Below are 25948 nucleotides of genomic sequence, written 5' to 3'. Positions count from 1 at the left end.
CTCACATGTCTGTCTGTTAAATCTGTACAAAAAAGTATCTTGGCCGGGAGCAGTGACTTCCTGGAATCTCTTCTGGTTACCTGACAACGGTATGGTGACGGCAAGACTCCAGAAGACAATGTACTTATTAACAAACAAGTGACTAATCTTGATTTGGCAATAAGAATTTGGAGATTATGCTGTTTGTCATTTGAAGAACCAGAGGAGGGTAAAACCAAAGAGGGGACAAATTCTAACAGGAAATGCTGTTTTCAACCTTTGTTTTTACACTGAGAATAAATAATTATACTCTTTCCAAAACAATATTAATTTTCATTTGTATTTATTTATATCAATAATAAAGGGGACCCAGAGCAATATTCTTCACCAGAGCCCAAACTCTACCCTAGCTAGCTCTGTTGCAGACACACACTCACAAACACAGCTCAGCAAATAAATGGAAGTGGGAAAGGTAATTTCATAGAAAGATTTGTATTAATGCTTTGTAACATTAATCGCCACAATTTAATTCAGTTAAAGTGACAAATGTGGTCTGTTACTTATTTCAGCAGTTTTCCACAGCATGGTAATGGGATAATGATGCTAATGGCTCAAGCTGGTCTCATAAGATTTTGCGAAATGAGGAATGTCTTCAAATGCAAATATGTACGCAGTGTACAAAAAGTGAGTCAAATGCATTTTCTCAAAGGAAGAGTGCGTGAAGGAGGCAATCCTAAAAACTTGTATTACCAACACAGAAATAATGCAGCGTGATAAAAGTGGTGCATGGTTGAATATTTGCTTTGAACTGCGAGAACAGGTTCAAGTCCAGCACACATCAAGTGAAGTTTATAATTTAAGGTGATGGTTCTTTCATTTTACTATGACTAAACCCGACCTCCAAACATGTATCCTACCTGATCTTACTGTAACCGGCCTAAACCTGTCCCTATCCTAACCATGGCATAGTTGACCCAGACGTTTTTGCATGTAAGTAACTGTTAGTGAAGCATTTCAAGAGCTAACCAAAAGAAATGTGTCCAAATGTATTCACTGTCAGAGAATCCACTTGATGCTGGAGAAACATTTTGTTGACATAATTTGTGCCGACAACATGTAATCTGTCTTTAAGAGTTTGGCTAATTTCACAAAATGTCATAAAATAGTGCAATTATCATATATTATCATAGGTTTTATCAATTACAACCACTGCAAATGAAAAAGGCAAACACAAAGTCTCTCTCAATTAGTACTATAGTTGCACATTTCCAACCAAATGTGTTGCTGGTTTGAACTGATCCAGCCAAGACAAGTTGTTTTAATATTTAGCTGTAATATTTCGGTTAAAATTGAGTTTTGACAGTAACTGTGTTAACTACAGGCATTTGACTACATTTCAAAAACACCAAAAAAATGCATTTCTGAGGGTTTCTCTCCAAAAGTTTTTTGAAAACTGTGAAAGCTACGCAAAAATGACTCTGGCTGGGAGGTTAATGAAATCTACCTGAAGGTGGACAAGGAGGTGTATCTTTCGAATTCCAAATGCATTTTATGTAAATGTCTGGTTAACTTCAGTTGGTCCTCCTTTCCTTATCATAGTCTTATTCCTGCCAAACTCGGGGCTTTTCTGCGCTTTATCAGCTGCTTATGACCTGGAATTCCTCTGAAAATATGAAGTGGCTTCTGTTTAATTCAGTTGTACAGTATATTTGTTGTAGCAGAAGATTGCACTGTATTGAACCTGTTTAATGTTGAATGTGTATTTCAAATAGAGGTTGATTTGTGGCCTTGGTCTGGCCCAAATCATGCTGGAGACACATTTCTATAAAGGCTGTGTGTTGTGGCTGTATTCTAGTTGAGTTCTGGCCCAAATTATACCTAAAAACAAAAGCCTCATCAGCTTGAGTTGTGACTGTATTGTGGCAGCCAGATTCGGATGGGTTCATCACCAACACTCCATGGCGGTATGTGGGCTGCACGAAAGTAAACGTGGGCCAGCACTGGGCCATCACTCAGTTGCTATCGAGGCATGTCAGATGCAACTGTGAGTCCTCCTCATCCACTTTAAATCCAACCAAATTCTCAGACGTGCCCTTGTGGCTAGGCGCTCACAAACACTCCAAGTCTAAGCCATGTCTGAGCCAAAGTCTTTTTTTAAGACAGCTCAGAGCCGCAACTGAATAATACAAATCTCGTGTTGTTAAGCACAGCTGTTTTCTATTAAAGATTTTCCCACCAATTGACTGCCATAACACAAAGTAAAGACAGTTTGTTGCACAGAAAAGCAACGTGAACAACTTATTAAACTTAAACTCAACTGGTGTGAGCTAAACTAACAAACCGCTGTGAAATCCCATCACCAGCTTCTTAACACTGCAAAACATCTGCTTTAAATCTATTACAGATATTCATGTTCTATTCCTGGACACAGCAAATACAGTGCACATGAAAAGCTTTAAAACAGGACATGATACACAACATTAGACCATGACAGGACACTGAGCACACACATACTTGACCTAGATGACTCAGCCCGACCACAAACTACACTGCAAGTTGAGGAAAATACAGGAGTGAAGAATTCTGGGGGTTAGACTGAACTAAGGATGTGCAGCTGTTCTCTTACCCAGGTGGAGGGTGAGGTTGACAGAACTGGGGTGCTGGATACCATAGTACATGGACTGGCTCTGCCACCACGTGGGCTCCTCATTCCTGTGGAAGTCTGTCAGGAGGCTGGCATTGTGGCTCAGGTCTGGGTGTGATGTGTCACAGTAGTGGCATGAGCGCGTCGAGCCAGTCTGCATGCAGAAGTCCTCAGGTGGAGAACCGCACACATTTGATGTCACCACAGAGCGATTGAAAGCAATGTTCTCAAACTTTGGCATGCAACGGCTTGGGGCGCCCTCCTCATCATAGCAGGAGTCCATTGCGGCCCAAACAAGGAGGTGGCAGTGCAGATGAAGAGAAAGCAGAAGGGTAAGGAGAAGAGAGCTCGCAGCACAGGATATAGCCATGTCTAGAAACAGTTACAATCACATTTACACTTCTCACACAAACTTGACGACACAAACGCATTAAGACCCTGACTTGAGAGAAGTAATCCAGGAATAAAAAATAAGTCCAGTCTGAGAGCTTTGTCTGTCTACTCTCACTGTTCTCTCTCTGTTAAATCTCCAACATATGTTCTCCCTCTGTGGAGTGGAATGAAGTTTGTGCAGGAACTCCTCTCATCTGGGGGAGCATGAGACACGCAGAGAAGAGACAGGGGTGGGGGCTGGAGGGTAGAACAGTCCATGAAAACTTCTCCACCTGCTGGTCAACACAAGCACCGCACCACCATTGCTTTCAAATGAAAAGCAGACTTGGGTAAAAGGATCTCATGTGACGGAAAAACACATTCTCTGACATCTTTCATTAATGCAGCAGTGAGGCTGTTACACCTCTGGGCATTGAGATAGTGAATACCAAAGCACCTGCATTCACCACTTACAGGAACGCACGATATCATCGATATGGTGATAAATGCACTTGGCAGTTGGCTCCACAGCAGGACGTTCTGGTAAATGCTGACTGCAGTGATTCGGAGTGGAAGACTAGAGGTGCTAAAACTGTCTGGAATATTTCAGCAGGCATAGGTCATCTCCATAAAGGGATTTCGCTCAGGGGAGTTCTGTGACCTAAAGGGACAATTTATTTATAAAAATAGTGTGAACAGAGTGAAAGAGCTGCACTGCTTTTTCAGCTTGATCCGCTCAAGGCTCAGCCATCATGAAAAGTGAGAACTGGTTTGCATATCCCTGTGATTCCTACTGACTGCTTGGGGTCATATGTAACCCATCCATCAGTGTTTAGTGATTAGATTTAGCCATGAATTAAAAAGTAGGAAAACTATGACAAGTAATTGTAAGTCCTCACAGTCACCATTATAAACAGAAATGTTTCAAATTTGACCAAAACAGACTTTTTGTGTTAAACACTACAACTTCATACAGATTGAAACTAATTACTAAGCAAGGTTTACTAAAAATTGATATGGGGATTTGGGGGCTGGAGCAAGAGAACGTTTGGATTGGTTTTCTGTTGATCGATTGCTCCAGTAATTGTCTCAGCTCTAATTTTGTTGAAGACTATGTTCATCATAACTGACTAATGCTATACCACTGTGCTACCATTACCTTTTGTTATTTTTTTCTTTTTTCATGCTCCTTGGTTAGTGCAGTGTGGTTTTGATATTGATGCTGTCACATTTTGCTATCTTTCTATTTATTATTTATAAACTTTATTTAGATTTTTCCATTCGGAGGAATAGGTAAAAAGTTACTATTTGAAATATCGCATTCCTTTCATATACATGCAGTAAACAGCAGACCAAGACGATGACATCTAAATAGGCTGTACATGTTTAAGAAGACAGGAGAGAAAGATGCATAATATAATACATACATACATACACACAACATAATATCTTTCTATTCACTTATAGAAAAAAACCCTGATAAGATATATAAAAATATATGCAAAAAATACATGTGATGATGGGTGTGCAATTTCTGTTCAATAAATAATGACGTGCAAACCCTCCACTACATTCTTGATTTTTGTGACCATTAACAAGAGCAGGCTTGATGTGGTGTCAAGAATATTCATTACGGCTTTGGTGAGAAAGGCATTGCAGACCATGTTCACCACTCCTGTGCACATCTCCTCGTTGATGAATGGGTCCTGGTCTGTGTAACCAACAATTTGAATCAGTTGGTGGTCACCCAGACCAATTTTTTGGTTGTTTATGCTCAGGATTGTGCAGAGCAATATGAAGGTGTGTAGCCTGTTTACTTCAACTGCTGGTGGCTCCCTGAGAGGCGTGCTCTACAAGTCTGTACACAGCGCCAACTACAGTGTAAAAATGGAATGACAGAAGTTCAACAAGTGGTTGTGGAGAGCCATAACCAATGATGTGTAATGCAATGCACTCTAATCCTTGTTCTATGAATTCCATTAGAAATTTGGCACAAACATCCAGTAAACTAATGAACATTTAAAGTGACTTTTGAATTTAAATCATGATAGGATCAGTGTCGACATGGGAGTGTTTGTAATGAAGTAGATGAAGAAAAGGAAGAACAACAAAAGAAAGTACTTTGAGGACAGACAGCACGAAACAGAGAGAGACAGGTAGTGTGGACAGAAGCATTTAAATGCTGTACGTTTATGATCCCAGTGGGATTTACTGCAAAGTCTTTCTCATATCTCCTTGTGATTGCCTTGATTTATTGCAGCTCCATCAGTTCTCAGGCAGGGACATTGTAAAAGGGACCACATCAATTTGCAGTGAAATCCTCTGCTGGTTTTGGGTGAAAGCTGGTCTGGCTTCAAATCTATTTGGATGTATGTGGATCAGCTATTATGATGAAGAATCTAATGCCTCTGCAAACACACTTTTATTCATCATTATTACACCACCTGTAAGCCATATGCAGTATGTGAGAACACAACTGTTGCATGGGACAACAACGTGTTTGAACAGAGTGCAAGTAGAGAATTGTATGCACCAAGTAAGGGAGGGAAATGTGGGAAAATGTTATTATAGAGAGAGAGGCCGGCAGCTTTTTCTTGAGGGCAGCTGCGGATAAGTTTGCTTTTGAGGCTGTTGATACTGAAAATTCATCTGCAGAGATAAATGTTTTTGACTTAACCTGTGACACATCCAGCAAGCAGGAGAACCAAAGCCTTACAAAACACATATCTGTCAACACATAGAGTTGTACTCTTGACTTTAAAACTGTGGCCAATTTGAGTCGGCTGAATGAGCTCAGCATGAGCCTGCTCAAACTAGGGGAAAAGTCAGCAAAGCACCCAAGGGTATACTATTGCCTGGAACCCCCTACTGTTTTGTAACCATTCAGACAAGTCAACCTCACACTTTACTGTGACGCAAGAAAAGAAGATAGACCACACACGCACAGAGCATGAGACTCGGCCTGTCAAAATCGCTCTGCTGACTTCAAACTATTTCTCTTTGAAAGTCACATGTCAAATACAAGCTCTAGGACATAAATGCAGAAACGTACGTCTTGTATACATGAAGTGGCACTTTTTTCTGAATAAGTCTCAGTTGTATCACCAAGGAGTTCACGGTTTTGCTTTTGTTAGAAAACACTCTCTTGTCACTTCCTTTCCGGTACCAAACATCATAATGTCATGACGTGAACAGATCTCCTTTTGAATCCCTGCCTAAGCTGATGATCGGACGAAGTGTTTGACTGTCATGATATATGCTGGTCCCACCCTTTTTGCAACTGAAAGTGAATATGGTCAGAATAATCATTTCAAATGGAGTTTGTTTTAAATGAGATTAATGTCCGTCTGTTCAAACATCAGACAGGTTTCCTCTCACCCATCTGCTTTCTCGGCTTTAACCCCTTTTGTTTTTGCCAGTGTTCTTTTCGGTCCTTTGTTTTCCTTTCCACTCATGTCTTTCTCCCTCAGCACCATGTAATACTTAGAACTCCACTCTGTGCTCCCACATCTTCCACTCCCTTTCCCTGTGCATCTTACCTCTCATCACCCACTCTCTCAATGCCAAGAATCCTTTTGCCCCCACCTGCCACCTACCCCTTTCATGCTGCAGATTGGTGAAGCTGGCTGTCACGATGTGATGCCTGTTGCATTGAGACTAGCAGGTATGGCCTCCTTTTTATGATGACACAATGTCGCAGCGATGAGTTACGCTTTCAAACAGTGATTTGATGTCACAGCTGTCAGCGCTTCACTAAGCAATGCAGGAGGCGGCTGCCATATCCCCGCAGGGAACGCGTTATCTGACAAACTAATGAGCGCTGCACAACCGCCACGTCGTCACAAGCATTTCCTGCCATCACACACCTTCATGAAAGTTCTCTCTAGCTTTACAAAACCGTGTTACATTTATGCATAACAGCTCTGTTTATACTGTATGATGTTTTGGTCAAAACATTGTTACACATAAAGCTAAAATGTTCACATGCTTTGACACATACAGGTGTGTATCAAAAATATTTTGGTGGGCTAAATATTATGGAATGGAAGGGTATGTAATATACAGCTATTAAAAAGGAGAATTCTGGATATTTTATTATTTTTTTTATTAAGTTTTGTGCATGATTGACTGTTAGAAAAATAAACCGCTGAAAGCTTTTCTCACATGTATTCACTCCTTGTATACCTCATGGTGTCAAGTGTTAATTTATGAGATCATATAATAATATATGTTCTTTCGTAGCTACTCCATAGTGAGTTTATGCAATTTCTCATATGATATCAGTATCAGTCCAGTCTCTCCAGATAATTGGGCGGGCAGGATATTCATAAAACACCATCATCAGGATCACCACACCCAGCCTGGTGTTACTGGCCTTTTACTACTAGTTTCCATGAGAACCTAGAGGCCATGCAGGGCAATAATCCAAATATTGCCAAATAGCAAAAACATCAACACCACTTCAGTACCAAGGACAGTGCACACTACAGCTCTGAATTTATCAATACTCTTGCATTACACTGAAAAACTAGCAAAAAAAAAACCCATCCTCACTGTCAACCATTTGACTACAGTAAGAATAGAATCAGAAGTGCTGCAGGTTTATCCTTTAGAATAAGACTAGCAGAACAGTTTACACCCACAAATCCACCACATTAAACCATTTATCATTATTGTCACTCTTGCAAACACAGAGGAATACATTTTGTTTTTTTAACTTAACTAGCTCTGTGATTCTCAAAGGTGCTTGGTTCAACTCCAAACAACAAACTAAATACAAGTTAATGTCCAGCTGAAGATGTCCATCCTTTCTAACTGGCAAACCTGCTGATGAAAACATCAGACAGAAGGACACACTGCAAGATTCACAAAGAAAACCTTCTTTGCCTTAACGTGTCTGTGCACCAGGTTTTTATTTCCATTTTTTGCAGTAGTTTAAACCTTGTAGACCGTAGCACAGTGGAAGTCATTCTTGTCAAACTAAATTATATATATATTATATCTATATATCTATATATATGATCTTTTCACATAGTCTTAAAAACTGAATTTAAAAGACTACCTAGTCCACCAAAAGAGTAAAGCAAAACCAAGGTCAGGGGGCCTTTAAGGGGTACCAGACAGACAACACTGTATGAATACCACAATGCCACCACAACAGAGAGGTACAGGAAAATGGCAGATGCCCAATGCCTGATATTACATCCAATTTCTTTTTCTGCCTTACAGAACACAGTAGTGAGTGTTTGAAATCAGCAAAAAAAACTGGAAATTTTAATTTATGGCCCCTCGTTGAGTCTGGGCCCTGGGCTGGCCGCCCCACCCAAAACCACCTTTTCACATGTAGGTGTCTTTTTTATATTTTTTGGGCATGTTTGCCTTTATTTGATAGTGACAGCTTGGAGAGAGACGGGAAATGCAGGGCAGAGAAGGGGGATGACATGCAGCAAAGGGCCCAGGCCAGAATCGAACCCAGGCTGCTACGGGAAGGCCTGAGCCTTATGTGGTATGTGCTCTACCCGGAGAGCTACCGGCGCTAAGTTAACGACTAAAACTATAACTAGTAGATGGATGGACGTTAACCATGAGACATGAAACCTGTTTTGGCATCAAAAATAATGGACGTCTGTTACCAAGAGTACAGGGAATCAAAAAATGTTGGCAGTCTGAGCACAGTCACAATCATCTGTCATGTTCACTCTCAGCCAAATAAAAAAAAATCTTGTCCATTCACATTTGATTTCGTACATAAAATTCATACGTAAAAAAAAAAAGATGTTTGATGTGGGCGTTCCAGTGAATGCTTTCAAGCTGTTACAATGAGAAGTCTGTGCTTCTGCTTCTTCTGATATGATGTGAATGTGAAAAAGACCAGCTGCAAGCCAAGTAAACAAGTGTGGGCAACGCTAAGAAATGCTAAAAATGGATGAACCATTATAACTGAGACTTGATAACAGTTCAGTCACTGCTATTTAAAGAACAACAGTGTGAGTTTTTAAGTGTTGAAATGACATGTTTTGTTTGCTTTTTGGATTTGACTGGTGGTGATGGTGGGTGTGTAGGGATGAGCAGCACTTGGATCAGCTTAGGGAGTAGTGGTACTCAAAGCTCTGTGGTGATTTAAGTGACAAAATTTCACACAGCCATAGTTACACAAACTAGGAAATGACACGATTTGGGAAACTTGCTCAAGTTGGAACCAAATGCACACTCATGAGCATAGTTGGACTGGTGTTTTTCACTCCAGTTTTAGCCCACATAAATAGAACAACGAAGTGCTGTGTGGCTGACTGGCCCAGGCGAGTGGGCTGCCAACCCACTGTGGTATGTATGTGTCAGCCTCTTTCTCCCAGCCAATTACTTTTGGTAACCTTACCTGGGCCCCGCCCCTTTCCATCTCTGTTAAGTGGTAACATTTGCATAGAGAAAAAATGTAAAGGTGGAGCTGAAAAGCTGAGAGAGAAGAGGTCGACGTTCCTTGAGGCTGATGCATCCAAATGTTTTAAAATAACAAATGATTAATTTGGCACTATTACCAGTCAATCATCTCAGCCTAGTGAGCCCGAAGGCACTGACAGCAGCGAGGAGAGAGAGCAGAGGGAGCAGTCCATTGAGCCCAGCGATACTAGTTCAACAGTTTGTCAAGGTTTTGCAGCTGAAGCGGTGGGCTGGTCTAAGAGAAAAAGTCCAGGTCATTTTTCATTCCCAGTCCACCGCTGCGGAAGGGGAGTAAAAACAGTCAAAGATCAAACTAGCAGTTCGTAGTAAACGGGCAGACACACAAAATCATGGCACTTCTACTTGAAGCTCTACAGAAGTGAGAAATGAACTGTGAGTGTCCCAAATCATCTAGGGGCAGCACGGGTTAAAACACATAAGACCCCTCTCACACAAGGAAGGTTAGCTTTAAAAAAAAATATCTTATCAGATTCCTGCTGTTTGCTTACTGCTCAAGCATAGAACCTCCCTCATTCTGGATATTATATTAGTAACATCAGTATGTATGAAAATCCTGCTGTTCCCTCAGAGTTATAATAAATATATAAGTAACAGTGTGAGCTGTTTTACCTTAAAAAAGGCATTTCTTCCTGCAGTTTCAGTGCAAAACCATTCACCACCTTAAGTCCAGGGCTTAGACCACATCACTTGATACTAATAGCTAATTATGCTCTCTGAGCTAACCAGGAGATTTTCCTCAATTAACATTTTCTTACCATTACTCTTACCATTACTCTTGCGATATGTCCAGTTTATGGCAAACCTTTCATGATAATCTCCTTATCAACTGTCAGTCATTCGGGTTTGTTTCCTACCCCCCCACATGCGAGTGAATCTCATGATGACAGTGCTCGGAAACCCCTCAACACTGGGTTGCCTACAATTTGAAATGTAGTAAATAACCTACATTACAGTTAATAATCCCAGTGGTGCTCTGTCACTTCAACACCCCGGGGGTCGGCTTGTTCGCTGTCATACTGGGAGTTTGATGGAAAATTATATCAGGTTAGTCTCTCCGTTAGCTTGGCACAGGGGCAGGAGGTGTGGAGAGAGGGCAAGCCTCTACCAAAAGACTAATGTAGCTCCTGGTAATGTGACTCCCTGTAACTCCAAAGTTATTGTATTTACATGTTGTCTCTTCCTAGCTGACTTGCTAATGTTAGCTACAGCTCAGCCTACATTCAAGAATCGCCTACTTTTGCTCAGTATTGAAAGTAAAGTAACAATTAATCTAACTAATCACTTTCCCTGTTGAGTAATTATTCAGTAATGGGACTATTTTTTCAATAGGTAATGAATACTTGATTGCATGTTTTTCAAGCAGCTTGCCAGACCCTTGTGGAGCAGGTGCGTAGGCAGGTGACTGGTTGGGTGATAGGCTAGGATGGGAAACATACTGAGGACAATTAGTTGGTGGGCAGGTGAGGGAGGCGGGGTCTGAAATGACAGGTGAGGTTTGTAATGCTTTCCAGTGAGATTAAGCTGGAGAAGTAGTACTTAGAAACCATGACACACAGGTTGAAAATAACCATAATTATCATAATTATCTTTCATTGTCGGTGGGAAATAATGCAAAGGCCTTTTTCCCCTTAACTCTCTAGCTTCCCAATATAACTCACCCCACTGTGCTCTATATAGTGTTAGCTCACATTGTATCTTCCTTCCAGGGTGATTTGTCAGCTTCCAAGGCTGATATGAAACAAATTTGCCATTACAGCATTGGGAGCACTGAACAGAATAAACAGATCGATTTAGAAACTGCTCTCCAAAACTGTTTCAAAGTTTCATGAGACCTGCAGACATGGTGATATGACACTCTTGCGCAGGGGTGCCATCGAGGGGAAAAATCTTTTCAATGATTTAGGGGGCCCCGTGCTGGACGGAGGCCGTGTAACAAGCAAGGGATTGTAGATATTTATTGTGTCTTAGCTGTTGTTAAGCTGTTGTCAGAGGCCCAGAATTTGCAGCTTCACCCCGGCTCTCGCATCCTTCAGAGATTCCTTCTGTTACTGTAGTATCAAAAACACGTTTAGAAAAAAAAGCACATCAGGGAAGGCCATATTTTCTTATCTCTCTGTCCACCCATCTTCTTAAAACCAACAGCTTTTTATTCATAACATCCCTGGGTTTCGTAATTAGTCGACTGTTGATTAAAAAAGAGCTTTAGAGAGAAAGAAGAGATCCGGCAATTACCCAGCATATTAATCCCCTTCAATGGCTTCATTAGAATGCGGCACGCACCCTGGTTTCAAGTTTTACATTTAAATTTGACTCTGAGATTTTTACACTGCAATTTGCACTTTTAATTTGCGCCTCCCATAATTGGACATAGCTGCTTTGTGCTTGAGTTGGTTTGTAAGTGGAACCACCGTTCTGCCCTCCTATTTGTGTGACTGACTGTGGGGCACAGGTTTGAAAGAGAAGGAGACAAACAGCTTTAAAGTGGCATCCCGAAGCTCATTTTCTTTATTCTTTATTTCCTCCCCTCTCTCAATACCACTGTACTATTTTTCTAGGAAGTAGTCCACCATGCATGGGATAAAGGTAAGTAGAGCAAAGAAGAGGATGGGGGAAAGTGAAATTTGAGTTGTATTTGCTGTTCTATCAATTAAAGATCTCCTCCAGACATTATTTATGACACATAAAAATACTCTGGAATAAAAATTTGTGTCTGATATGTTCAATGACTTAGTTAAGAAATGTACTTCTGTTTCAATATATGAATATGCAAACATATTCTTAATTTTAAAAGTTTAACTGCGGGACACAACGTGTCTTCTGCTTCAGTGAAAAATCCATTCTCAGTACGCTGGAAGTTTCAAGTTTCCACATGACACAAAAGGCTTCCAAACTCGTAATGTCTCAAAAAAAATTTAAAAATCTGGGCGGCATGGTGATGCAGTGGTTAGCACTGTCGCACGGGAGGTGAAGCTGGTTAGAGCGGGTTGGGGGTTCGATCCCCGGCTGCCCCCGTCATGTCGAAGTGTCCTTGAGCAAGACACTGAACCCTAAGTTGCTCCTGATGGAGACCAGCACCTTGCATGGCAGCTCGGTCGCCATTGGTGTGTGAATGTGTGAGTGAATGGGTGAATGAGACTTAGCTGTAAAGCGCTTTGGGAACCGTGAAGGTTGAAAAGCGCTATATAAGTGAGATCATTTATTTACCATTTATTTTGTTCTTGTATGCCTCAGATTTAATGTCAGCAAAGAAAAAACTTTCCCCCTTCAGCAGATGAATGACAAACATCATTCTGCAGTGTGTCGGTCAAACATCCAAGTGAAGTACCAATATGCAAAACAGAGTTTTGAGTGGACTTTAAAATGGATGTTAGCTGTTGATGAAGATATTTTGCAAAGTACAAAATATCCATCTAGTAAATCTTAGCACTGCACACTATTTAAGCAAAAGGTGGCCTCATACAGAAACAATAGACAAGGTGAAAGCAAATGCTTTTCTCCTTGTTATTTTTTTCAGGACACAAATCAGCACTCTCACTCACCTTGGCGACTTACAACAGAAAAAAACTAGCATTCAGATCATCATCTATATTTTAGAAAATGTGTTGTTTGTGGTCTGTCACACTAGTAAGAGTTAAGAGGTGTTTTAGCCTTCAAATGACTTTCTGTCAAGAACACACCCAGAGAAGAAGAGGGATCCTTTGGCTATAAGGGACAAAAATTCTCCTCATGTTACACACAAAATCTCTAACACAATAATAATGCCAGATTAGAACTCCACACATTCCTAATTTCATTCTACCACAATCACTTCATACTATACTTTACACCTCAAGAACTGAAGCAAGGTCAGTTCCACTAATGAATACTACCCAACCACCATCACCTCATCTCTCTAGAGCATTGACTGTCAAAGGAATCATCCAATTGACGTAACACTTCCATGTTACACACTTCCTATCTAGAGTGCTTCCTCCATCAAATTAGACTCCAGTTAGACTGTGGTAACTGGTAAGGTATTTAAGACATTGATTTTGACGCACATGGCACATGGAGGAAAAGAGGAGGAATTAGTGAGACTTTTCAAAGTGCTGTAGATCCAAGTTGTTAAAGCTTCTTCAAATATATACAGGCAACATGTACTAGGAATTCCAAGGAGACAGAGCAGGAACACATGAACACCTGCTTGTCTTTATCATTCACATTGTTTGGGGTTCTTGTTTGTGTTCATATCTACTCACATGCATTATTTACACACATACAGGCTCATACACACATGCAGACAGGAGAGCAGGTCATTAATTTAATGGCTATTCCATCTTTGATGGATGGAAAAGGGGAATGTGGGTGCTTATGTTCAATCTTTGCAGATTTGACCTCAGTGGTACGTGACTGCAGCCCGCCCACACATGCAGTTAATCCACACACAGAATCACACATTCCTTACCTCCATTTTTTTGTCCTTTTTCCTCCCTCTCTTCGCTCCTCTCACTACATACAGTACAGCAAGCAGTGCACGTGTGTGCACAAACACACCAGGCTGCACCTTAAGGCTAACAGTGTCTGCCTAATGGAGTTAGTGATATATCCATTGGGTGCTCTGCTCATTTAAAAGTCAGTGGAGGGAGGAAAGGAAGCAGGCTGGGAGGAGGTGGAGATGGTGAAAGGCTAGAGGCTACCAAGAAAACCGTAACACAAGGGGACAGGACATATGGATGGAGAAGAAGAGGTGGGGGGAGTGTGAACAATGGGTGCAAATGACAACATTAATCCTACATCAGGGCCATCACTGAAGGGGGAGAATGTGTATGTATAAACAAGGCCATGGAGGTTCCCTGAAAAATGTGACAACCTAACTGGGCCGATCCTGGTCAATGTTATTTTTCAGTGTTCTATGCGTCTCAGCAGGTTTTTTTTATGACACAAGCCAACCGTCCTGTAAGTGAGACTGCCTGAGCTCTGAGCCTGAACAGTATGGAGGATTAGAGCTTTTAAAGCATAAATTAAAGCACTGAAATGACTGAAAATGTACCATTCACATCTGAGTGGTGCAACTTAATGATCGTTTCAAAGTAAGAAGTAAAGGATTATCACTGGGAAGCATTAGTCTTAATGTCCAGGCTGTTGTTATTCCTCTTCGTGTGTTGATATGCAACCTCTGAATCCTATAGGCCTAGTTTATAATGACATTATAGTGGTGGCCATTTGTCAGCTAATGGTTTTCCTTATTGACCTCTCCAAAGCTTATCTCAGTGTGGTGGCTGTGATCACTCCCGGGCTAAGAGCTGTGGTGTCCACCCGCTAATTTTCTTTGCCTCACATAACTGCCCTATTTTTCGCACTCCTTCCTCCTGAAATTTTGTTCTACATAGTTGACCTGAAAGGGTTTGGTCTGGGCACATCTCCAGTCTCTCCTTCCCTTCTCAGTGAGAGAATACTTGTGTGTGCTTATGTATGCAGAGAGTCTACGTCAGTATAAGCACATGTGTTGCAAATACAGTCTGTTTACGGTCTGGGTGTGAAGAATAGCTCCAAGTGATAATGCATGCAGATGTTCCTGCATGCTGGTGGAATCACACTACACATGTCTACCCTTTGCTTTTGCAGTTGAACTAATGTGTGTCTTTACTGGATCAAGCAGGTGAGTAGCTAATGTGTAATTCTGTTGTTTGCGTATGTTTGTGATAACTGACTCACTCTGCATTTAACTGAAATAAAACTATGTACATTTCTACGACCACATTAACTTGAATATATCGGATTATATTTCCACTTTTCCATGTATTCTGTTTTACTCAAAAATAATCTTTATCTCATGCTAACTTACATCATTCCGTAAGTGATTTTGATAGCACAGTAGAAAAATGACAGTCACAGTGAAAATTGATTTATTTTCTGGGCTGCTTGCTATTAGTTTTACTTTGACCCTAGGAACTCTTGGCAGAAATGTTATAATGTTCAGTTAGCACTGTATGCAGTAACCTCTGTCAAATCTTCTATATACTGCGTTTAAATGCATGTACAAAGTAAAAAAAATCACTTTGCACATGTGTTAAAGTGCATCTGCCCATTTTAATTCTCACAGAAATCTGGCTCAATGCCCCATGTTCCAGATGAAGACATACCTACTGTGGAACATACCTTGTTTATATGTGACATGAAATGTAAAGGAGGTGGTGTATTGAGTAAAAAAAATGTGACTGCATGCTCTGGACAGTTGAGCAGCAGGGAATCCTCATATCACTTCTATTGGTTCACATTCAGCAATTGATTCTCTGTAGGAGATTAGGACTTTATGGAAAACGTATGCATCTCTGAGCTGTTTATCATGGTCCTTTACTGGTTCTCCAGCATCACAGATGAGCTTAAAGAGCTCAGCTTTGAAATGAATAAATATATCTCAACCAACCAGAGCAAACAAATATGAAACATGTTGCTAAATATAAAACAACAGATGTCACTCTAATCTGTATATCATATAATCTGGAGTTTGTGTCAGAAAAGCCAGAGAAATGAAAAGCCAATCAATATTACGAACAGAAATGTTTTAATGAAAACAAAAACATTTTAATGAGCAAGATTTCCTCATAATGGTATTTATCATTCCAACTTTGAAAACAAACAAACAAAAAACAGAGTCTCATAACCCAAATTTAGAATTCTTGCAGTTTCGAATCAAGACCACCAAATATTGATATAGGTGTCCCGCAAGGATCACTGTTGGGTACTTTGCTATCTATAAGTTATATTTGTTTTCCAATTCAACACTGTAATGCTTATTTTATGCTTATCATCTCCTGTGGGTTTGATTTAAGAGCAAATCAGGCCTTTCCCAGGTCACTAATTAATTCAATACTTGTTCTAAAGTCCAGAAACACTAAATATGTAAAAAGTTCAAACCTTCAATTCCCGGACTACTTTCTATGCCATCATTGGTGATGTGATTGATTCAGTACAGCCTTATAAACATATAGGTTGCCTGCAAATGTCATAATAAACATCGTGTTCATAAAGACTAATCTAATAACACATTATTAAAACAGAACAAAGGTGGTTTCTCCATTATATACAGAAGAAAACACTACTGGAATGAAAAGCAAAGTATCTTGAAGTCAGAGGTATTCATTGTTCTGAACATTTTGTATATTTTATTTGCTGTTATTTATGATATTAATTAGTATCTGTATATAATTTGTTCTCTCATGCAATACAGATCTTGATCTTAAGGAGACTTGCAGAATAAATAAAGCTTAACGAAATATCCACCCGGAGGAACCTTTAACCTGGCAATCCTCGTTGAAACAGAATTTACATATGCTCTATAATGACCTCTGAGATATATAAACAAGCCTAGCTGTCTCCCAGAATTAAAATAAACTGTATTGATTATGAAAAACTCTCTGGAGTAGCTTCACTGGTTTAACAGTCAGTGTATCTCAACTCAAATGCACATCTATGGCAGATTTTGGACTGACATGTTAGATGAGGGAATGAGGGAATATCATTAGGAAGACTTGTGTTCATCCAACCTTCAGAGTTGTAGAATGTATGCCAAGGTACATAAAGCTGTTCTGGTGTATTGTTCTCACTATAAATTTCTCTGTTTTACTGGTAAGAAAATTATTCCAGGTGCAACTATTTCTCTATTTGTCTTATTTCTGCCTTGGTCTTGGAGAGACCTATGGTAAATGTAAAAAGTCATTTATGAAGTACAAGTTAAAAATAAAAACAATAATTCAATTATGTCATATACTGACATTTCAAGCCTAGCTCAAAGGGGATCTTTTTTAAACCTACATGTCAGTATTGTGACGACTCATGTAGTCTGTGGGCGTTGTGGGTGTTTTTAGCCGGTATGAACTTTGGATGAGTGTGTTGTGTAAAAGCACACTTGTGATGATCTAAGCACTTCTGTAGTTTGAATCATTAGGGATGCTGCAGTGTATCATCGGGAAAAAGTCATCCTGAACTCAACTGGAGGACAGTACATACCTCAGCATATATCAGTGTGCATCCTCATACTTGGCCATCTTCAGTAATTCATTATTATTCCACCCCTCTGTATTCCCCATTCCTTCACTTCATCAGTCTCTTTCTAACTAACTTGTATACACTCACCTTTTCTTTCATTCAGGACGTAACCTTATGTAAATTATGTATTTTGTGTGTGTATTATACAAATATTGCATACTAAGAACCCTGACCCTGGTAAACACACCTCTGATGTTTCTGTGGGGAAACTATGATTGATTGACTTTTTTCCTATGCTCAAGGGATCTAGGAAAGTGTCAATCAATGTACTAAAAAAACATATAAAGACAATGCATTTGAGCCCAGTCAGGTGGTGTTGTAGCATATTTTGAGGGGTATTTTCTATGTCTATTTTCTATGTCTTTCTATGCCTATGACAGTTCTTACGGCTGTTACGACCCGTTTGTCCCCTTTTCCTCTTCTGCCTTCTCTAGGCCCGCCCAGGTGTTCTACATCTGATTCCTCAATGAGGTCTGGGAAGGAAGTACTTAAAAGATCCTATGCCAGCATCAGAAGAAAGAGGCTCCTGGAGTGGGGACTGACTGCTGGTCTTGCTGCCTCTCAGCAAGACCAGCAGTCAGTTATCAGAAAGACAACAGGAAATGAAGGGAGAGTGACATGGGAAATGGTCCTCGTGGGGGAGCTAAAGCCCCCCCTGGTATTGTACCATATTCATGAATGGTTGGTCTGTCATTGATCTTGCCATTTCACTCAACTGACCTGTGAGACAATTCTGCACTCTTCAGCAACAATGTCCTCACCCGCCACTACGGCTGTCAAAAGACATGGACATAACCTTCATCAATGGCTCTCATGTCTCCTCGGGACAGTCATTCCTCACCTGTCCTCAAGTCAATTTTAACTCAAGTCATTCTATCTATATTGACCAATATCACAGATCACAAAAACTTCAAGGGGATTTACAGCATATGACAACCTCTATCCTTAGATCCCCAATTCAGAAATGGAAAAACTCCACAATTTCCACCCTTTAACTAACTAAGAAACCTCAGGGAAAGAGCAACAGAGGAGGGATGTTAATTATATGTGTACAGTATAAATCAAATTAGCAAAATTACAACATGAACAGTCGGGATGACAGTCTTGTCCTCCTCACTCGGGAGAAGCAAAAGTGGTGGCAGTTTTTCACTGACAGTCTCTTGGTAAAAGAATTCTCTAGCTTTGGTGTTTTGGTGGCAGCAGCCCAGGAAGACTTTGCCGTGGCATGATGAAGAGGACAACCATCACTTCCTCCCCTGCAAAAGAACAATGGTTGTACTTATCTTTGGTACAAGTGCCCAGCTATTTGCTTGTTAGCAATTATATTATCTAGTTAATAAGGGTATACCTTGAACATGCTTATATTGTCAGAAATATTGTTACATTTAGCTGACTTGTATTTGCGTGATGGTGGCTCCTTCCTCTGCTTTCTCTAATATTACCTCGACTTCACAAGGTGAAACAGGTAGCCCTCAATGCCAAGTACAATGGTAAGAAAACGCTGTCTCACAGTTTGAGGTTTTGAACTGAGACACCACTGCGTTTCAATGGTAAAGATCCAAACATCCATTTAATATCTTACAGTACAATTTGTCGACTTAATTTGGCCTTCTGATAAGGTTGCTAATTATTTACGAATGCAAGTCTAGACAGGTGTCTCATTAAGCAGCCTAATGAAAAATGATTAACAAATCATCATTGTCTACAGAATGTGCTGACACTTTTGTGTCATATACAGCACAGACTGCACAACAGCTGTTTTATCTGTTTATTTATTTTGTTTAAAATGAGCCGTTTGATAATTACACAACTGTGGTCAATATGAAATTCTTACTGTACATTCCCAACATGAAACTGGCATAGTCATACTAACCACTACTCACTCTAACTACGCACAAAATGAGTCAACTGATAACCAGGTACAACACCCTCAGGAGGAGGCAGAGGAACAAAGGCACTTGAAGCGAGTTGAATCAGAATTCGAAAGTAAAGCAGATTGAAACAGCACAGCCGGTTAAATGGCCAGGATGACGAATTTGCACTTATCTAATATTGATGTCATACTTGATGAAAATGTGAATATGTCTCTTCTTCATCCTACCTTGTTCAGATTTAACTGTTCTTATTGTACATAATAATATCCAGCAATGTGAGCAGGAGACACTTGCAATTGTTCTGTTTGTTTAAAGATATATTTTTTTCATAAGAGTAGAACTACATGTGAGTGTATATATATATATATATATATATATATATATGCTTTGCATTTCATCTGGTTTATCAAAGATCTGTAGAGATGGGAGGCGGATTGCATATTCATCATTGATGCAACATACTGAATGAAGTGTAATTTCTCCCAAACATGTTTAATTTGAGGTTATTGAAGGATCCTGTCAATTATCTATTATGTTCAAGCAAATCATAGACTTATCCAATGCATGTAGAAATGACCTCATTGTACTGTGGGGTGCAGCTACATTGTGAGTATACGGGGGAATATCTAAGAAAGACATCCACTCCCTCACTGCGGTTTGGCAGCACCATGGACGACTTAGCATTTCTCTCCTCCGCTCAGCCATCAACAATGAACCCATCCTACATTTGATTGGACAAATGCACCACTCACTGAGCCGTCACTGGTCTTTGCCTCCAGTCTCCCAACATAAAACATGGCGGCTATTCTGGACACGTTAGATTTCAAACTAAATCTTTTTCTGAATAAATGAATAAGATGAGAAATATGCCATACAGTATTACAATCATGCTTGACATGTGTGACATCTGCAGTGGCAAATTTTAAGCGCTCTTAATGAGTTTTGCAAAGACTACTTTTGGCCATTTTGCTTTAAAGGAATAGTTCACCATTTTGGGAAACACTTATTTGCTTTCTTGTGAGTTGGAAGATCAATACCACTCTCATATCCATATAATAAATATGAAGCATGAAATTAGCTTAGCTTAGCATAAAAACTGTAAATGGGGACACACCGGTAGCCTAGCCCAGTCCAAAGTTAGTAGTTAGTAGCATTAGTACGCTTTACATGTGCTGGTTTGCAGATTTATTTTTCTTTGGACAGATGCACCACCAGGCTTTTAACAGCTTTAGATTAGCTTTAACATGCACAACGTAAGAATGTGTGCAGTTTTCCACATGGCCAACATTTTAGTTGTGGCCAAGGTGGTCTGTATTTAAATGCAGACCATGCAGAATCTACCACGTTAACTGCAAGGAATGCAGGCCACAGGGACACTCACTCATTAATTGCATATTGGGGCTTTGAAATGTATTGTATATATATATGCATTATTATAGTGTTGAATAGCTGAACTGTTGTAAAGTTCAAGTGAGACAATTAAGTGCCATATGTTCCTGAATGATATACTACCAGATAAAGATAATATATTCATTCCTCTCTCTCTTTTTCTTTCCCCATCCCCACTGAGTATGAGCGGGTAAAAGAGTGGAAGGACAGCACACTTATCCAGGATTAAAGAAGCTCTGTGTGTCCTCACTGATATTCCTCTCTTTCACACACTATGGCTTTATAGCATATTTTTGCTCTTGCCCTGCTCTCCTTCTAATTATTCCAATCCTATCATCTCTCTCTCCCTCTCTGCCCCACCAAGGCCTTACTGTCTCAGTTCTGTTCTCCTCTCCTCTTTATTTCCTTCCTTTCTTCCTCCCCTTTTCAGTTCTCTCCTCTCATCTCCCACTGTAGCCCCCTACTGCTCCTCTGCTCTCAGGTTGTCAGATAAAGGTGAAGATCTTCTTTAGAGTGCTTGGCTCTGCTTTTCTCCTTCTTCAGGTTTTTTTTTTTTTTTTTTACTTTTTCACCTCTATCTCCAAACCATAGAATTTTCTTTTTGAGCTCTGGTGGTGGCATTTCTGATTGGGCTGCAGTGAGGATGGAGATCTTTGCAGTGAGTGACCTTTGTGGATTTCTAAAGCTCATTATTCCTCATTGGGCTCAGTTGTGGCACTGTGGGGAGTGGCACAAGTCAGCTGATACTGGGCCACTGCAGATCCTGGTGAATCATTTTTCTCTCTCATTCATTCTTGCTCTCATTCCCTGTGTTTCTCCGTCTGACCTTTTTCCAGTCATTTCACCAGCTCTCTCAGTATTTCCATCCCACTAAACCCTTTCTATGTCTTTGCTCTGTTCTTTCCTGCCTCGAAGCTTGACTAACTCAAACTGGCTCTGACATAAATGTCATTATCAGTTATTCCACTTTACACCTTCACATTTGCTATTAAATTTCTTATCCTGTACCCCTTGATTGCATCTAGAAAGATAATTCTTTAAGCACATGAGTAAATAGAGGAAAGATAAAGTTCAAACTCATTTTTTCTAACTGGTTTGGTTTTTATTTGGGGTTTAGACTAAACATGCCTTAGAACATGGTGTTTGAAACCATCCATGCATCTCTCCATTAGCTATACTGGCTTGTCCTTGAGGGTTACAAGAGGTTGGAGCTGATTCCAGCTGTGACTGAGCGAGAGGCGGGGTACTCCCAGACAGATTGCCAGTCAATCACAGGGCTGACACATAGAGACAGACAACCATTTACACTCTCAGCCACACCTACGGGCAATGTAGAATCGCCGATTAACCTAACCTGCATATCTTTGGACTGTAGGAAGAAAACAGAGCACCCGGAGGAGAACATGCAACACCACACAGGAAGGCCCCAGCCGGCCGACAGGTTCAAACCCAGAACCTTCTTGCTGTAAGGCAACACAGGCAACAGTGCTACCACTGCACCACTGTGCTGCCTACGTGTTAACAAACCCCATGTTAAAAATTCATCCCATATTCCATGTGTGAATGAGGGCTGGATAAAGTTCAGACTGTAGAGCAGGAAAATATATTTCAGACAGAAACACTAATGATGTGAGTTAGCAACAAGTTCACTTTTCGAAAACCCCAGAAACTTCAACTAACTCATAGTTTACATGCACAGGTGTGGGATTGTTTGCATAGAAGTGCTTATCAAAGGAACTGAAAACACCTGAGAGTGGACAGTATATCTGGATAGGATATCTCAAGGTTAGAGTTTTGGGATGGCTGGTAAGATACGGGTATTAAATTCTCTTCCAGGGTTACAAAGGAAAGGAAGAGGTGAGGCGGAAAAGGAGGAGGCAGTTAGAAGATAATGGCATACTGGGTCCAGAATATCCCATCAGAACTAATTTATGTCTGTCACAACTCCGATGATATATAATGCAGATGGCAAAATTTGATTTGGAAGTGTTGTTGCAGTCTTGTGGACGCTCCTTGCTTGTAGGCGTTCAGCATATCAACAAGGAATATATGATGAATGGCAAGTTGTATGCATCAAAAATAGGTCCCCTAACCGCCAACACAGGAGCTTAACCATTTGTCACGTCACTAAGTGTGTGCTGTGAATCATGATTAACCATGTAGAAAGACATTATGAGTGCGCACAACATATCCTTGGCTGGGAGGTGTAATAGGAGGTGTGTTTTCTCTGAAAATAGATGGATGCTGCTACTGTAACCTGATGCACATAATATATTATCTGTAGTGAATAAAGTAGGTTGAGACTTCATTGTTTCCCTTTAAACATTATTTTAACGCCATTTACCAAACTACATATTGATATGCTAAGATCTGAAAATAATATAGCCATTTAAACAAATCTCATACTGTGAGGATAAAAGCTTATTTATCCACAATGCTTTTCAGGGCAATGCATGGTGATAAAGCAACATCTTCTGTTTTTTTACACCTGTATTCAGCAGTTTTATGTATTATTTAAAATGAAATCTACAGGAGAGATTGTTTCATATAATCAAACAGATGTATTAAATACATTCACTAGTTCACAATGCTGACTTCACAAGATGATGAAGACAAAACAAAAACAACACGAGACCAAAAAGTAACACAAAGGGAAATATAAAAATGGCAACTGAAATTAAATTAAATGAATGGAGATCATTATGCAATCAATTAAATATGCATTAAAAAGCATTCAAAACCCTCATTTTGTGTGTACTGTGATATGGCTGAAGCATTCTTGCTCAGCCCCCAACTTAGCTCGCAGCTACTTTATTAGCAAAGACAGTTTGGCTTCACTCGCATCCATGACAGATCAGTTTAATGTGTTGTCCGCATCATAGGTACATACATCTTACAGTTGAAATGCAATTGCAGTGATTTTGCAACACAGTGGGGGCTCACACACAGTCTTGGTCAAATGACAGCTTCTGGTCTCATTACTGATGAAGCCTGGGTTGGGCTGTTTTACACATGGTGGACATTAATGAGCAGAAAACCATCAGTAGGATGACATTCTTTGATGTATGAGCATGTGTTCGCTGTAGCGTTGACACACCAAGTAGTTAGTCCAGGTGCTGGTTACTGAAGTGATGAAATAAATTCTAAATGTTATTTAACCCCATATAATGGACAGTATATGTTTAAGTCCTCTGCATGTGTATGTTAGTGCACATGTGCGCGTTCAAGAGAGTTTAAATCACAATGTAGATGGACCATGACATATTCCATATGGGCATGTCTGTGCTTTTACAGCACAACAAAAATAAGCTATTGAGTGATTAAAAGCAACATGCAACATTAGTTTTTTTTAGTAGTAAATGAACATGGTAAACACCCTCTATACATTCAGTGCTATATCAGGTCAACAGTACTGGACGATGCAGAGTCATATTTTCAATGTCAGTTTTGTCTACTCACATGAAGTGATCAAGGGGCTTGTAATTCGAAGGTCAACAGGGCAGCTGTGGTGGAGCATGCATGAGTAAATAATATATGTTGTATTCTGAAGGTAAGTGTAGTCACTTTGGACAGACACTGCTGATTAAATTTTCATGTAGTTTGTACAGACAACTCTTGGATCCTCACACCAGATGGTTGAGATGCGGGCTTTAATAAAGAAGCTGTTTCCAGTAGAATCAATAACAACCTCTCCACACAACACAGCGCTGCACCTGGGGAAGGAGTCCCACTGCAGTAACTCGGCAGATTCTGGCATGTAAGTACAGCAGCTGTAATTGCAAGTCATTGAGATTCATTAGCCAGCTTCCTTCCACAACAGCACAAAATCCATACAGAAGTGCCCTTTTGGTGATTGTGCCTTTCCCCCTCCCAAATGACTTTGATGGATGAGTATGTTTGGATAGAGTTCACACATGAAATGTTTCCCACTGTCCTGTTGCAGGAAATGCACGGCCAAGTGACACTTTGTTGAACATAATATCGTCAGCATTGATTGCGATGATTGCGCCCATAGGACTAATCAGACAAAAGGGGGCATTGTGGTAAATACAAGACAATTAACAGAGAGGTACCATTAAGTTAAATGGGTGATGATATAGGATCACCTATCCTTTTGCCAGCTAATTTGTCCTTATTACAACCAGACTGCATGTGTAATTGATTTGGATTTGGTGCAGATATAACTCAGTGTGATCAGTGAGCTCTATAGGTGTGAATGCTCATGGCTGTCTGAAAGTATGTATCTGGAATTTGATGTTGTTGGGTGAAGACTATGAGATCTTGCTATATTGCTTCAAAAAACACATACTAACCGTTACATTATCTACTGCATGTTAGCACTGAAGCCATACAACAATTAGATCTCAAATGTAATTTTGAGATCTAAGAGATTTGATAGCTCTACTTGACAGAAACAGTTTACAGTCGCTGACCTGTTACCATATTTCTTTATACGTTGTGTCATGAATATTACACAAATTGCTGTGTCCATTTGCTCCTGGTAAATCCAATTTGTTTCGCAAATTTGACCTTTAGGACTGACTGTCCACACTTTAATTTGCAAGCAATCAAGCTGAATAGTGTGTCAAAGCATAATCTTGCATTTGTTGCTGTGGTAGCAACATAGGCACATGTATGTACAGTGTGTCAAACATGTGATGAGAAAAAGCCAGCTGCAGGCTAGAAGAAGAATGTAGATGTGTCCTTTTGCCCGTCACTCTGTAGAACTACTCATCGCACCAGACAACATCTGCGTCACAGCTAACTGCACTCTGGATCTGACATCAGTGTTAGAATTTCAGCATCCAAGGTGAGACATATCTGTATAAAGTCAGAGTGAATTCAAATGTTTGAAATTCATGTTTTAAATACCTCATAATACTTGGACAAAAATATAATGTAGATATGACAACATAAAACAAATTATTATCATATATAATACAGGAGTCCATTTTTTTTATTTTTTTATTTTCTGTCTAAGTACAGCCTCACAGAGCAGCTAGAATGGCTGTAGACTCTTGGGCTTCTTATACTTCATTGTGGCATTTTTCTTTTTCACTAACCTTCAACCCTTTGTCCAGCAGCCATTCAAATACTCTCAGCTTCTTTGCAGACTTAGCAAATGCAATGAAATACTTCATATAGTCTTCTATACACAGAGAGGTCATGCCAGGAGGCTGGAACAAAACAAACAGTGCAGTTT

At 40.1% G+C, this 25948-nt stretch overlaps 1 protein-coding gene across 1 annotated transcript in view; it reads right to left on the bottom strand.

Moving 5' to 3' along the window:
* Positions 1–2993, bottom strand: part of lamc3 (laminin, gamma 3) — a 92716-nt gene extending 89723 nt beyond the window's left edge. Inside the window, exon 1 of the mRNA XM_070924501.1 lies at positions 2606–2993. Coding sequence (XP_070780602.1) covers positions 2606–2993 — 388 coding nt within the window. The remainder of the gene's footprint in view (positions 1–2605) is intronic.
* Positions 2994–25948: the final 22955 nt, after the last annotated feature.

The sequence above is a fragment of the Enoplosus armatus genome, chromosome 18, assembly GCF_043641665.1.
Source record: "Enoplosus armatus isolate fEnoArm2 chromosome 18, fEnoArm2.hap1, whole genome shotgun sequence".
Classification (NCBI taxonomy): Eukaryota; Metazoa; Chordata; class Actinopteri; order Centrarchiformes; family Enoplosidae; genus Enoplosus; species Enoplosus armatus.
This window is presented reverse-complemented; position numbering and strand designations above follow the sequence as displayed.